This window comes from Hippoglossus hippoglossus, chromosome 16 (assembly GCF_009819705.1).
Source record: "Hippoglossus hippoglossus isolate fHipHip1 chromosome 16, fHipHip1.pri, whole genome shotgun sequence".
In the NCBI taxonomy this organism is placed as follows: domain Eukaryota; kingdom Metazoa; phylum Chordata; class Actinopteri; order Pleuronectiformes; family Pleuronectidae; genus Hippoglossus; species Hippoglossus hippoglossus.
Genome location: NC_047166.1, coordinates 11,531,381 through 11,545,532, shown reverse-complemented (window position 1 = coordinate 11,545,532; position 14,152 = coordinate 11,531,381). Strand labels below are relative to the sequence as shown.

Here is a 14,152-nt window from a genome sequence, read left to right as displayed (position 1 = left end):
TAGAAACATGAGGAACTGAAATTGCTGCACAGGGACAGCCAAGCGTGTAATTACTGTAAACAGGTGTGGTGCAAATGGGGCCACCTGTTTTTATGTATCTATGGTAATTTTGTACAAACATTTTGTACAACCACAACGCTATCATTAAAAAAATGTCTACACTTTTCCCAGATTGAGCACTGCTTGTTTATTGATTTATTTATTATGTGACCTCAGTATTGATAGATTAGTCAATTAATTCTAAAAGTGAGAATGGACATTTTTGAATGTATTGTCAGAATCTGTAAAAATATTTTTTTAAAGCTTTTGCACAATATAAAAAAAGTACATACAGTGGATATTACTTTATCATAACCCACAAGAATTCCACACAATGAACCTGGTGAAGGATCATTTGTGTTGGAAGTGAAAAATAGAAGTGTGAACTTTTTTGCATTGTATATAGGAACATTAGTGAGACACTGATCTGCAGTCTAGAGCAGATCATTTAATACCGTCACACAGCACCTATTGTGGGTTTTGACCATTTCCTTCACTCTCATTGATCCATGTCCACACCTACATGTCGTTCAGGTCCAGAGAACCGAGAACGTCTGTTAATTTACACTTCGCTCTTCCTCGTTTGAACTGAATGCGCGTTTCAGAACTGAATGTGGAATTGTGTGGAGGAACAAACTGTCTCAGAGCAAATGAATTAAATCTCACATTGTCACATACAGTGTCAAGTTTATTGGAATCCACAAATACATTTTCAAATATTGCAAATACACACTCACTCACTTTCAATGCAATTAATAATGTTAAACAATATAAATTCAAACGACGGGATTCAAATTCAGGTTTTTATGAAGTTTTGCATGTTGAGAAGTTCTACTTTTAATATAAAGGATTCAAATTCAGTTTCTGGTGACCTACAGTATATTTCTGCATTTGGACCTGTATAAACTGACTCAATATTTTGTAGCTAGTCTAGGACAAGTTAAATTAAACTATCTTATGAGTTCATCATATGTTTGCATGTAGAGTTTAAGATGTAAAGTAATCAAGTTATCAGATAAATGTATTGGTGTAAAACTCGTAATATTACCCTCTGAAATATACAGGAATAGAGATATACAGTGAGAGAAAATACAGTATATTTTAAGAATGAGAAATTAGTATCCATGGTGTCCTTTGACAAACAGAAATGTACCACCTGCTACCCCCAATAAGCCAAGAGTCAGGCCGACTCCACAGAAAACATCTGCTCCATGACTTTGATGACTAAAATCAGCTTCTGTAAAGGAAAGTGAGAAAATATTCATCATTTCAGACACAAGGATGTAATTTCGAGCAAATAATTGAATCACTTTTATACAAGATTGCACAGTCACCCCAGATTCTTGTTTTAGGCCTCTCGAGGGCCGAGTGCTCCACAGTACAACTGTAAATGTCCCCCTCGCCCGGTGTGAAGATCAAGGTGGAGAACTGGTGGAAGGTCTGATCATTATTGGGGTAATATCGACTGAGTGACACCCCCTCCGACACCGGACGATCATTTTTAGTCCAGCTGACTTCGATGTAAGGTGGGAAAAAATTATTCACGAAGCAGATGAGGCTGTTTTCAACTCCTAACTGAACGTCCTCTGCAGGGTAGATGATACTCTCAGGGGGGTCTTTAGTGGGTTCAAAACAAATAAAATCAGCATTTTTCTGGATCACCTCATTACAAAGATTAATGTTAATTTACCTTTTTTCACACAGTATATCCCTTACCTTTCTCTTCTGATGCACTTTGCTCCTCTGCTTTGCAGTATGTAAGAGCTACTCTACACGCTTTATATCCTTTTTTGATAATTTTATGTACAAGTAAGTCACCAATTATTTCTCTTGGGTCCGGCACGATAAATGTGGGCACGGTGAATACAAACTCCTTTCTGTCAAAATCTATGTACACAATCTCTTCACCATCAAATTCTTCGTGCAACTCAGTGCTACCATTTTCAAAGCAGCCCAAAACAGTGACAGCTTCATGGGCAACTGAAAAAGAAAGTGAGAATGAGGGAAAGTATTGCTATAAAGTTACACTTAGGAAAAGCTACAGTGTAGATTCTGTTTAAAGGGGCTTCTTCTTTAAAGGCATTTTTATTTGTAACAAAAGTTTAAAGTAAACCCTCAGCAATTAATGTTTCCACAACTCTACTATTAATCTTGTAAGAACAGAGTAGTAAATTCATTCTTACTTTGTGAACAGGTGCAGAAGTTGTTGAGTGTCAGGATTTACACCATGTTTTTCGCCTAAATGCCGCGTGTGCATCACAGCCCTCATTTTTTCTGGTAGATTGGTTTTAATTAGTTGATGCTATAAAAAAGTCATGATTGACTCATGATTGGTTGAGCGGATGTATTGGAAGGATGTGTACATCCCCTGATCTCTACTGCACAGACCCAAATGCGCAAGATGGCGGTGTTCGTATCCTGGATATTTTGACTTCATTTCTGAATAGTATAGGAGGAAGTGGAGACACGTCATCCATCTTTATCAGCAACAATTGATGAGTGCATATAGTATTGAGAAACTAAATACCCAATAGCTTACTTGAAAAGTTCCCATTTGGAACCAGAAGGAAACATGAAACTTATTTCTGACAAGTTAAAACAAAGAAATGTTCTGTCAATCAGTTAATTTAATAACTTAATTTTGTTTCAACTCAAAAATGAATGTTTATTCAAACTTGAATTAAAGACAAAGGCTTTAGGTGTGCACAAAAGCTGATTTATTTATTTAGTTGGTTGCTCCTGGTGGCCAAGAGGTTATAAACAATATGTTATGAAGCACTGACAGTAATTTTTCAACTGGCACCCTCCCATATCTGTAACATTAAAACCTATGAACCTCCACAGAACACATTGTATGAGCACAACTACGGTCGGTCCCTGTTAGGAAATGAATTAGCGTAAGGAAAGAAGTCTGTGTGACATTGAAGACAACCCATGCAACCCTCAAGATAAGATATTCCACCTTCCCTATTTATTTTGTTAATGCGTATTAAACAAGGCTAATGCATCCAATCTGTCTTATCTTGTTGAGGCCACAGTACTGCAGCACTCTCTTCTTGCCTGTAAGACAGTCCTAAGGGCCTCAAACCCCAATGATATAGTAGAAAGTGGGTCAAATCATGTTGTATTTTGCAGGGAGGTACAGAGAAATCAGTGATTTGATTATGGTCTGGCTTTTTATTCTTTTAAACTACTGAGTTGTATTAATTTCACAGTCATACATGATGATGTTGTGCAATAATGCATTAAACGTGATACCATAAAATGGTGTGCCTTTCGGCATTCAATAAATCTGGTTATCAAAATAATATATTAAATATTAAAGGGGACATAGCATGCCCATTTTACCACAAGTTGATATGGTTCCTTGGGGTCTTAATGAAATGTCTGTAACATACTTTGGTCAAAATACCACAAGGATCATTTAAAACAGCACCCTTTTTACCCTGTATAAAACAGCCCTCCACAGAGTGACCTGTTTTGAGTGCCTGTTCCTTTAAATGCTAATGAGCCAGCTCCCCCCTCCCCCCTCTCCCCCCATGATTTTAAACGATATAAATTACATATTTTATATGATATAAATTATCAAATATGCATCCCATACTTTGTATTCCCCTTCTGTTGTCCTGGAGTTTTAATTTTCCCAATCACATAATTAAATGTCCCCCTCTGCCCATCCACTACAAGCACACAAGCAGACAGACAGAGAGAGAAAGAGAGGGGTGGGGGGGGCTATGAAGACCATCATTTACCCCCGAACCCCGACATTCAACGGGTACAACAACAAGTGGAGAAAGCAGAATCGCGGGCTGACCTTATATATACAGTCTATGGGGCTGACCAGCGCGGAGAAATTCACGTCCCGTGTGAACAGCCAGGCGGCTGCGCGCTTGAGAACGGCGCTGCGCTGCCTCGCAGCGGCGCTTCCGCGTCCGGTGTAACCCGGCGTAACGAGTGGGGGGGCTCTGTGTGTTTGTGCCAGTGTTACAGTAGTACTGAACACTGCGGAAGTCTTCCACACTGCTGGCTGTGTGGCGTTGACACAAATTCCAGCTCACGCATGGGAGAGCGAGCGGTCGCGCCCGAGCAACTGCTGCAGCCTCCCAGTCCCAACGATCCAGACAAATGCCACATGTGAGTGAATCGCGGGCTGACCAGCGCGGAGAAATGCTCGTCCCGTGTGAACAGCCAGGCGGCTGCGTGCTTGGGAACGGCGCTGCGCTGCCTCGCAGCCTCGCTGCGTCCGGTGTAAACCCGGCGTAACGAGTGTGGGGGGACCGGGGGGGGATGAGGTGGGGGGTGGGACAAGGCCATGTAGGGAGACTTCCAGTGCCTTGTTACGACACAATACCCAGGAAGCTCAATCGAGTCACTCAAGCATGACGTTTCTGACTTAGAGGAACCATAACAAAACGCGCAAGTGTTTTTTTCCCAGAGTTTTTGGGTTGGTAGACATGCCAGATACCCACATTAACGTGTAGAAGCACTAACAAAGTGGAATTTGCATGCTATGTCCCCTTTAATATTTTATTATTAATAAAAAGTTACCTCGGGGCACCACCCTTCAAAGGAAAGGAAAAGATAGCCAATTTATTGATTAAGTCTCATAAAAGTACTAACTACAAATTTGGAACTCTGATTAACAATTAAATTAATAACTATAACCAAAATTACCATATAGATAGTTAGCTAAGTTGAAGGATATGGAGTTCTTGACAGTGTAGAGGTTGGCAAAATTCACTTATGCAACATTAATGAAAAAACATTTGTGAAAGGAAATCATTTATTATGAATATAATAAAGTATAAAAACACAAATTACTAATGGTGTACTTACTAAACAAAGATAGGTATGTGAGTATGCATGTGTGTGTGTCTGTGTGAGTCAGCGTGCTTTCAAAATGGCGGCTGGCCAAAATGATAACACCCTTCCCCCCCCTATTGGAATGTTTACGACATGTAGCGGGGGTCAGAGCTAATTAGGTGAAGATTTATGCCTGTGTCTGTGTATGTGTTTGTGCCAAGTTAGAGAAATAGTGTAGAGTGAAATGCACAGAAAGACTGTGAAGGGCATAACAAACTAACATTACTTTAACCAACTTATAACCAAAATATCACAACACAAATCAAACTTATAAACATCACACAGAATCGAATAAACAGTCTTGCTTAGCCTAGTATAATTATTAAGCCCAGTTGTGTTACCCATCCGTGGAAAGGGGAAAAAGAGTTGCTGTGCAGTTGGCAGTTTTGTGAAGTCGTCTTGCTGGTTTGTGGCTCCTGCCTTGGTGATTCTGTTGAGCTGTGTAGCTCAGTTGCTGGTTGAAGTTTTCCTGCAGGACATCGCATTACTGCTAGGAGGTTGGTAGAGCTTGGGTTGCGAGGAGGTTTCCTTGGTGAGATGAGCTGGAAGCTGCACCTTTGTGCTCCTCTCGAAGAGGTGGATGGAAAAAGGCTGGATGCCTTCTCCCCTCAGAAGGATTGTAGAAAAGAGATAGAAAATAGGGGGAACAGGCCTTATATTGGCCCGGTGACCTCACAGGTCATGGGGTCCAGAGTGACCAATGGGAGTTGAAACCTGTGTCCCTGGGGGGGGGCAACGTCACCTCTGTGTGACGTTGCCGCACCCTGGGAGGCCTTGCTCTGGTTTTCTCCAGACAAAGGGACATGCAGCTTCAGGCTTTTGACTACCATATAGGCCGAACTTTGGTCTCACAAAAACCATGTCCCAACAATGAATATTAGATTTATATTTGCAGAATAAACAGGAATATGAGTAATGAATCATTTAAGGTTTTTAAAATCAACACATACAAACACACACTTTCTTTACTGGATTGAATCAGACTTCTGTTGACTTCTGGTGTCTGCTTTGTATTTTAAAACCTGCTGGACACGTTGACTGTTGAGGCAGATAAGTGGCAGCTGACATGGAATGCAACTATCCCCAGTCTGGGTTTACAAGATGCCAGCCATTCATAGCAACCAGAATCACTTTCTCAAACCTAAATTATAACATTTGTGAATCACTAGCAAATTTAAGTGAATGACAATAAATGGCCTTCCTCAGTTTAGCCATACCATTGTAAAAACAGATTATCCCTTGAATCATTGTGATTTGTACAGTGCAAAAGAAAAACTTAATATTTTCCACTTCACCCAAATCCCACAGAAACACAATCATAAAAGCTTATTTTCTAATAATTTGATATCAAAACACAAATACTCCCGAAGATTTACAACAAATCACTCATTGAGTAAAACTTTTTTACCCAAAGAACTGAGTGATTTATTCCACATGACCTTGTTTCCTCTGTGCCATTTTGGTTTGGATACAAATATTTCAGCTGACAGACGTAATCTTAACCCGTTGGCACCAACTCCCGACCTAGATTAAAAACAGAAAACAAAGAGAAAAACAGACTCAGATATTACTGACTTTAAATCACAATTATTTGGTAACTGGTAGACTTGTGCAAATAATCAGTGGCAAGTTTGACTTGAATATGATTTAAAAAGAATGAAAGTAATTTTTTTGACTGAGACGCACTGATATGTATGATATGTTTGATACTCCCTAACAACTGTTGGGACATGGAATTTGTGAAACAAAGTTCGGCCTATATGTGCAGTCAAAAGCCTGAAGCCGCATGTCCCTTTGTTCTGGAGAAAACCAGACCCTCCAGAACTCAGTCTCCCAGGGGGCCTCAACGTCACACAGAGGTGTGAAAACCCCCCAGGGACACAAGTTTCAACTCCTATTGGTCACTCTGGGCCCCATGACCTGTGAGGTCACCGGGCCAATATAAGGCCTGTTCCCCCTCTCTTCTATCTCTTTTCTACAATCCCTCCGAGGGAAGAAGGCTGTCCAACCTCTTCCCATTCACCTCTTCGAGAGGAGCACACCGGCCCTTCCACGAATCCTCTCAGAGGAGAAGGGTAGCAGTCCAGCTCATTCTTTCATCTCAAATCAACTTCATGGAGGAGAGTTGCAGCTTCCAGCTCATCTCACCAAGGAAACCTCCTCGCAATCCAAGCTCTACCAACCTCTACCAGCCGCGACGCAATGTCCTGCAGGAGAACTTCAAACAGCAACTGAGCTGCACAGTCCAACAGAACCACGAAGGCAGGAGCCACAAACCAGCAAGGCGACTTCACAGAACTGCGAACTGCACAGCAACTTCTTTTTTCCCCTTTCCACGGACGGGTAACACACCTGGGCTTAATAATTATACTAGGCTAAGCAAAGACTGTTTATTCGATTCTGTGTGATGTTTATAAGTTTGATTTGTGTTGCTGTGATATTGTGGTTACAAGTTATTTGAAAGTTAATGTTAGTTATGCTCTTCAGTCTTTCCTTGCATGCATCTAGTAACTTTCTCTAATTTGGCACACACACAGACACACGCATATCGCAGCACCTAATTATCTCTGACCCCCGCTACATGTCGTAAACATTCCAATAGGGGGGGAAGGGTGTTATCTTCGAAGTGGCCAGCCGCCATTTTGGAAGCACACAGACACACAGACACACACATGCATACTCACATACCTATCTTTGTTTAGTAAGTACACCGTTAGTAATTTGTGTTTTTATACTTTATTATATTCATAATAAATGTTTTTCTTTCACAAATGTTTTTATTAATGTTGCATAAGTGAATTTTGCCAACCTCTACACTGTCAAGAACTCTATATCCTTCAACTTAGCTAACTATCTATATGGTAATTTTGGTTATAGTTATTAATTTAATTGTTAATCAGAGTTCCAAATTTGTAGTTAGTACTTTTATGAGACTTAATCAATAAATTGGCTATCTTTTCCCTTCCTTTGAAGGGTGGTGCCCCGAGGTAACTTTAATCAATTAAAGTTATGATTTAATATTAATATTTTTAATATTAATATTCAATATTTTATTTTGATAACCAAATTTATTGAATGCCGAAAGGCACACCATTTTATGGTATCACGTTTAATGCATTATTGCAAAACACAACTATTAGTTATTAAACCAACCCACAATCACACTGGTGACAGATTTCAACATTTATCTCTACACAGTTTTTGTCTTCGCTGCTGATATTGAATATTCTTTATTTATTTCTTGTTAATTTAGTGCTGTCTCTCACCAGTAGTGTTCCTCTTGTAGTAAATCCCCCCAGCAAGTAAAACAACAAGACCCAGCAGCAGCCCTGCAGTCCCAACAGCAAACTTTTTCCTCTCGGACTCAGACATGGGGTCTGAAAACACATTTATCACAAACACACATTTACACTCATTTACACATGTACAAGCCTTATACATTAAATGTATTTGTTTTTGTTTATTCATGAGCTTGAAGACGTTTTGCTCTGGTGACATTAAAGTTAGTCCAATCCTCCCCTGCCTCTCTCTTACCCCAGTCATAAAGTTGTGGATCCTTAAAGCTGACGTGCTCCACCATACAGGTAATTTTCTCTCTCAGTCTGGGCGTATACTCCAGATGGGAGTGGATGTGGTAGAGCCAGTTCCCGTTGGCCAGCTTGTCAGTGGACGTCACATCAGATGTTGCATTCTTTCCGTCCCTCAGCCATGTCACTCTGATTTGTTTGGGATAAAAGTTGTACACGTTGCAGACGAGGACTCTCTGATGTCTGCCGCTCTCTGCCTTAGCTGAACTCAGTCTGACATAGGGCTTGACTGGAGGAAACACCCACAGATCTTTAATCAATCGTCTTGTTATGCAGGGAAGAACATAGGGTAACACATTGGGATTCAGGGTTGACCTACAATTGCTGTGTTAGTTAGGACATAAAGTACATTGTTAAATAGTTACTGGTTAATGTCTTAGAGAAAATCCATAATTTTCAAGTTAAGTTATTAGCTAATCCATAATCCATAATTTGTGCTAAATTGTGTTTGAAATACAATTCAACATTCAAATCATAATTTTTGATTTACATCAACATTTAACAGCTTTTGTAAAGTTTCAGATCAAATATATCGACTGTATTCCATATTGTCTCTTGTTCTTCACACTAAATAGGTCACATAGGAGCAGGTTAACATCACGTTATCATTGTTTGGAGTTGTGACACTACTGCTGAGCAGGTAGTGGGTTTTTAGAGATAAAGCTAAAAACAGCTGCCAATGAAAACCTTAATAGTCAAATTGCACGTTGGAAAGGCCACCAAATGAGCTCAAAAAAACTCCTTAAGGCTGAAAAACTCCTGAGGAAAACTGCCATTTCAGCTGATGTGGAAATACCAAGAATATTTCTGCTTTTATAGTTTCCCCTTTTTATGTGTGCACAATGAAAGTCAAAGCGCTGCATTTATTGTAGCATTTGGTTAGGTTATCATAATTAGACACTTCCCTCTCTGTCTGAATACGATTTACTCTGAAGCACAGATATTTCTAACATGCAGTGAGGTCAAGGAACAAAATAAATACTTTATTTTACAAAAAAGTACACATTTTGTGCCTCTAAAAGTGTCACTGCCATTTGTAGAATTGATTCTTGAAACACAAAGTTGCTATTCTCTAATTTCTTCTTGCATGTAATTATTTGTCCTACTCTAGGTACTTGGTACGTATTTTATTGATACCACATACACAATACATAGGTTGTAATTTGCAGTATTTAATCTGAAGCATTACCAAAGTTTCAACTCTCAAATTACCTGGTGTTGAAAGGACTTCCATTTTTGGTAAGTGGCTTCTGCATTTCTCAATATCCTTTTCCTTTTTTTTCAAAAAAGATGGGTCGTTAAGGTAGTGTACAACTTCCTTCATGTATTCGACGTAGCTGGTATAGTTTCCCAAGGAGCTGTTGTACTGGACAATAAGCCTCTTATTAAAGTAGACTTGTTCCAGATACACAACTTCATGCTTGGATATAAGTTGGCAACGAATGAACCCATGCATGAAGAAAGCATCTGCAACATAAAGGCAGTAAGCATTAGATAAGGTGGAGAGTCACTTGAATCGAAAACCCGAAATTGCCAAATTAACCATAAATTTAAAAAATCAACAAATGAAAAAACATATACAGTTTGGTGAGGGTAAGCGTATGTATTTGTCAATGTTATTACACATTTATTTATTCCTCACTAACATAAAATTAAAGAAATACATAAATGAATAAATGTAGAAATAAATAAATGAATGTAAGATAACAAATAATTACACAAATGCAGAAATACATAAATCTTTTTTGGGGATTATTTTACTCAAACTAACTATTTATTTATTTATTTTAAATCTTGGCAATTTCGGTCCTTCACAGGTGTCGTTCCTGACACATTCTTGCAGACAGTGTTTTGTAATTCAAAACAAAACAATAACAGGTATTCAGGTACTGAATTTAAGAATGATTCCCAGTTATAGTTGAACTTTACTTTAGTGTTTTAATTTTATGTTACTTTATGTGTAAACTACAGTTGTAAAGTCGTTCAGACTTTGATGTGCTTTGAAGTTGGAATGTGAAAAAAACCTGGACGTTGCAAACAAAATGTGTTGAATATGAGTTTACAGCATTTACACATTGATACATTATTCCATTATGTACATGATAACGAAGAGCAAAAACAAGGATCAGGTGTAACAGGCATATAAAGAATTTAAAACATATGCACATTAATCGTAAAAACATCTGTATGGACTGAAAAGTCTGGAGTTGTGAGAGATGGACATGTTGTTGACAAGCGACAAAAGTGTAACATTGACTCGTTCACATTAAAAGCGACTATTAACGTCCAATTGTTCAGTGTTGTTGTTTGGTTTATAAGTGAGGTCATCAGCGACTCGTGGACCAAAATCTTCGCAGATTTTCGGAGTTGTTGTTCCGACTTGAGGTGGCGTCCACATGTGAAACCACGTAAACTCACAAATAATACTGGAATGAGCCGGTACATGATTCGGTTCAGTCTATTATTAGTCCAGGTTGTTATTGTGTTAGATAATACTATTAGTACCTAAGTTCAAAAGCTTAATAACCTGCAGAAAACAGGAAGTTCAACTACCTGCTGGAGCCAATTCAGTATAATTACACTTTCACTTTCAGGTCATTTCACTGAACACCTTTTAGCAGCTAAACCTTGATAGACTCAATGTTACTCACCTGCTATTGGAAACAACAGGAATACGCACAGAAGTGAAGAGAAGCTGCGAACATTCATGGTATCAAGTCATAAAAGACGAAGGGAGAAGTAAATTCCAGTCTCACAATAGAAACATGAGGAACTGAAATTGCTGCACAGGGACAGCCCAGCGTGTAATTACTGTAAACAGGTGTGGTGCAAATGGAGCCACCTGTTTTTATGTATCTATGGTAATTTTGTACAAACATTTTGTACAACCACGACGCTATCATTAAAAAAATGTCTACACTTTTCCCAGATTGAGCACTGCTTGTTTATTGATTTATTTATTATGTGACCTCAGTATTGATAGATTAGTCAATTAATTCTAAAAGTGAGAATGGACATTTTTGAATGTATTGTCAGAATCTGTAAAAATATTTTTTTAAAGCTTTTGCACAATATAAAAAAAGTACATACAGTGGATATTACTGTATCAAAACCCACAAGAATTCCACACAATGAACCTGGTGAAGGATCATTTGTGTTGGAAGTGAAAAATAGAAGTGTGAACTTTTTTGCATTGTATATAGGAACATTAGTGAGACACTGATCTGCAGTCTAGAGCAGATCATTTAATACCGTCACACAGCACCTATTGTGGGTTTTTGACCATTTCCTTCACTCTCATTGATCCATGTCCACACCTACATGTCGTTCAGGTCCAGAGAACCGAGAACGTCTGTTAATTTACACTTCGCTCTTCCTCATTTGAACTGAATGCGCGTTTCAGAACTGAATGTGGAATTGTGTGGAGGAACAAACTGTCTCAGAGCAAATGAATTAAATCTCACATTGTCACATACAGTGTCAAGTTTATTGGAATCCACAAATACATTTTCAAATATGCAAATACACACTCACTCACTTTCAATGCAATTAATAATGTTAAACAATATAAATTCAAACGACGGGATTCAAATTCAGGTTTTTATGGAATTTTGCATGTTGAGAAGTTCTACTTTTAACATAAAGGATTCAAATTCAGTTTCTGGTGACCTACAGTATATTTCTGCATTTGGACCTGTATAAACTGACTCAATATTTTGTAGCTAGTCTAGGACAAGTTAAATTAAACTATCTTATGAGTTCATCATATGTTTGCATGTAGAGTTTAAGATGTAAAGTAATCAAGTTATCAGATAAATGTATTGGTGTAAAACTCATAATATTACCCTCTGAAATATACAGGAGTAGAGATATACAGTGAGAGAAAATACAGTATCTTTTAAGAATGAGAAATTAATATCCATGGTGTCCTTTGACAAACAGAAAAGTACCACCTGCTACCCCCAATAAGCCAAGAGTCAGGCCGACTCCACAGAAAACATCTGCTCCATGACTTTGATGACTAAAATCAGCTTCTGTAAAGGAAAGTGAGAAAATATTCATCATTTCAGACACAAGGATGTAATTTCGAGCAAATAATTGAATCACTTTTATACAAGATTGCACAGTCACCCCAGATTCTTGTTTTAGGCCTCTCGAGGGCCGAGTGCTCCACAGTACAACTGTAAATGTCCCCCTCGCCCGGTGTGAAGATCAAGGTGGAGAACTGGTGGAAGGTCTGATCATTATTGGGGTAATATCGACTGAGTGACACCCCCTCCGACACCGGACGATCATTTTTAGTCCAGCTGACTTCGATGTAAGGTGGGAAAAAATTATTCACGAAGCAGATGAGGCTGTTTTCAACTCCTAACTGAACGTCCTCTGCAGGGTAGATGATACTCTCAGGGGGGTCTTTAGTGGGTTCAAAACAAATAAAATCAGCATTTTTCTGGATCACCTCATTACAAAGATTAATGTTAATTTACCTTTTTTCACACAGTATATCCCTTACCTTTCTCTTCTGATGCACTTTGCTCCTCTGCTTTGCAGTATGTAAGAGCTACTCTACACGCTTTATATCCTTTTTTGATAATTTTATGTACAAGTAAGTCACCAATTATTTCTCTTGGGTCCGGCACGATAAATGTGGGCACGGTGAATACAAACTCCTTTCTGTCAAAATCTATGTACACAATCTCTTCACCATCAAATTCTTCGTGCAACTCAGTGCTACCATTTTCAAAGCAGCCCAAAACAGTGACAGCTTCATGGGCAACTGAAAAAGAAAGTGAGAATGAGGGAAAGTATTGCTATAAAGTTACACTTAGGAAAAGCTACAGTGTAGATTCTGTTTAAAGGGGCTTCTTCTTTAAAGGCATTTTTATTTGTAACAAAAGTTTAAAGTAAACCCTCAGCAATTAATGTTTCCACAACTCTACTATTAATCTCGTAAGAACAGAGTAGTAAATTCATTCTTACTTTGTGAACAGGTGCAGAAGTTGTTGAGTGTCAGGATTATAACAGCAGAGCAGAGAGCAGAGAGGGAGAACGCCATCGTTGAAGACTCTCAGCAAGAAACAACTTTCAATCTTTATTCATGTTTCCTGTAACCGCCTTCCAACACAATCATATGTAGCAGATCACGTGATAAACAAAGTTACGACAGAAAGTAATTGAGTGCTGGTGGCTGCACAGGGAGGCCACTGCCCAAAGGTAGGCTGGTCTACCAAGAGACTATCCCTTTTACAGACAGGTGTGTCTAACCAGCAGTCCCCTTGTTAAAGGGATAGTTCATCGAATAATGAAAATTGGAACCGAAACTGTGTCATTTACACCAGGTTTTTAGCCTAAATGTCCTCTGTGATCCACGCGTAAGTGTGGCTCTAGAGGAGGATAACAGAGGATATTTAGGCTAAAAACATGGTGAAAATGACACCACAGGAGCAGTATGGAGGCATTTCATGTTTTTTTTCTATTGTTTTTTTTAATGGTTAAAAAAATCGGTCACCATTGACTTCAATTGTATTGGATTTGGCTGCAACGCTGTTTACCCCTGAAACTCCGAAAGGGTTTGTGGACTCAAACACTTTCACCCACCCCTCCATCGGCATAGAGGGGAGTAGATAATGATTGACTTTACATTTTTGGGTGAACTGTCCCTT

At 38.9% G+C, this 14,152-nt stretch overlaps 3 protein-coding genes across 3 annotated transcripts; all 3 read right to left on the bottom strand.

Annotated features, from left to right (window-relative positions):
- Window positions 1–715: 715 nt before the first annotated feature.
- On the bottom strand, window positions 716–2,593 carry LOC117776379 (H-2 class II histocompatibility antigen, A-U alpha chain-like). The gene is given in 5 exon segments (XM_034610244.1): window positions 716–1,276; window positions 1,374–1,655; window positions 1,756–2,019; window positions 2,223–2,277; window positions 2,579–2,593. Coding segments are annotated over 5 exon segments (738 nt in total). The 3' UTR covers window positions 716–1,154.
- Window positions 2,594–6,299: 3,706 nt separating this feature from the next.
- On the bottom strand, window positions 6,300–11,246 carry LOC117776730 (H-2 class II histocompatibility antigen, E-S beta chain-like). The gene is made up of 5 exons (XM_034610946.1): window positions 11,141–11,246; window positions 9,702–9,956; window positions 8,437–8,718; window positions 8,169–8,279; window positions 6,300–6,426 (listed from the first exon to the last, which is right to left on the bottom strand). The coding sequence occupies exons 1-5, from the start codon at window positions 11,196–11,198 to the stop codon at window positions 6,401–6,403; spliced, it is 732 nt and encodes a 243-aa protein (XP_034466837.1). The 5' UTR covers window positions 11,199–11,246; the 3' UTR covers window positions 6,300–6,400.
- Window positions 11,247–12,002: 756 nt separating this feature from the next.
- On the bottom strand, window positions 12,003–13,817 carry LOC117777371 (H-2 class II histocompatibility antigen, A-U alpha chain-like). The gene is made up of 4 exons (XM_034612093.1): window positions 13,470–13,817; window positions 13,003–13,266; window positions 12,621–12,902; window positions 12,003–12,523 (listed from the first exon to the last, which is right to left on the bottom strand). The coding sequence occupies exons 1-4, from the start codon at window positions 13,543–13,545 to the stop codon at window positions 12,402–12,404; spliced, it is 744 nt and encodes a 247-aa protein (XP_034467984.1). The 5' UTR covers window positions 13,546–13,817; the 3' UTR covers window positions 12,003–12,401.
- Window positions 13,818–14,152: the final 335 nt, after the last annotated feature.

Bases quoted from the DNA above. Each gene is read 5' to 3' on its own strand.
- LOC117776730 (XM_034610946.1), bottom strand. From the start codon at position 11,198: ATGAATGTTCGCAGCTTCTCTTCACTTCTGTGCGTATTCCTGTTGTTT. The intron at 8,719-9,701 runs GTAATTTGAGAG...TGTTTCCTCCAG, and splicing joins GGAAGTCCTTTCAACACCAG to TCAAGCCCTATGTCAGACTG. The intron at 8,280-8,436 runs GTAAGAGAGAGG...ATGTGTTTTCAG, and splicing joins TCCACAACTTTATGACTGGG to ACCCCATGTCTGAGTCCGAG.
- LOC117777371 (XM_034612093.1), bottom strand. From the start codon at position 13,545: ATGGCGTTCTCCCTCTCTGCTCTCTGCTCTGCTGTTATAATCCTGACA. The intron at 13,267-13,469 runs GTAAGAATGAAT...TTTCTTTTTCAG, and splicing joins CTTCTGCACCTGTTCACAAA to TTGCCCATGAAGCTGTCACT. The intron at 12,524-12,620 runs GTGACTGTGCAA...TTTCCTTTACAG, and splicing joins GCCTAAAACAAGAATCTGGG to AAGCTGATTTTAGTCATCAA.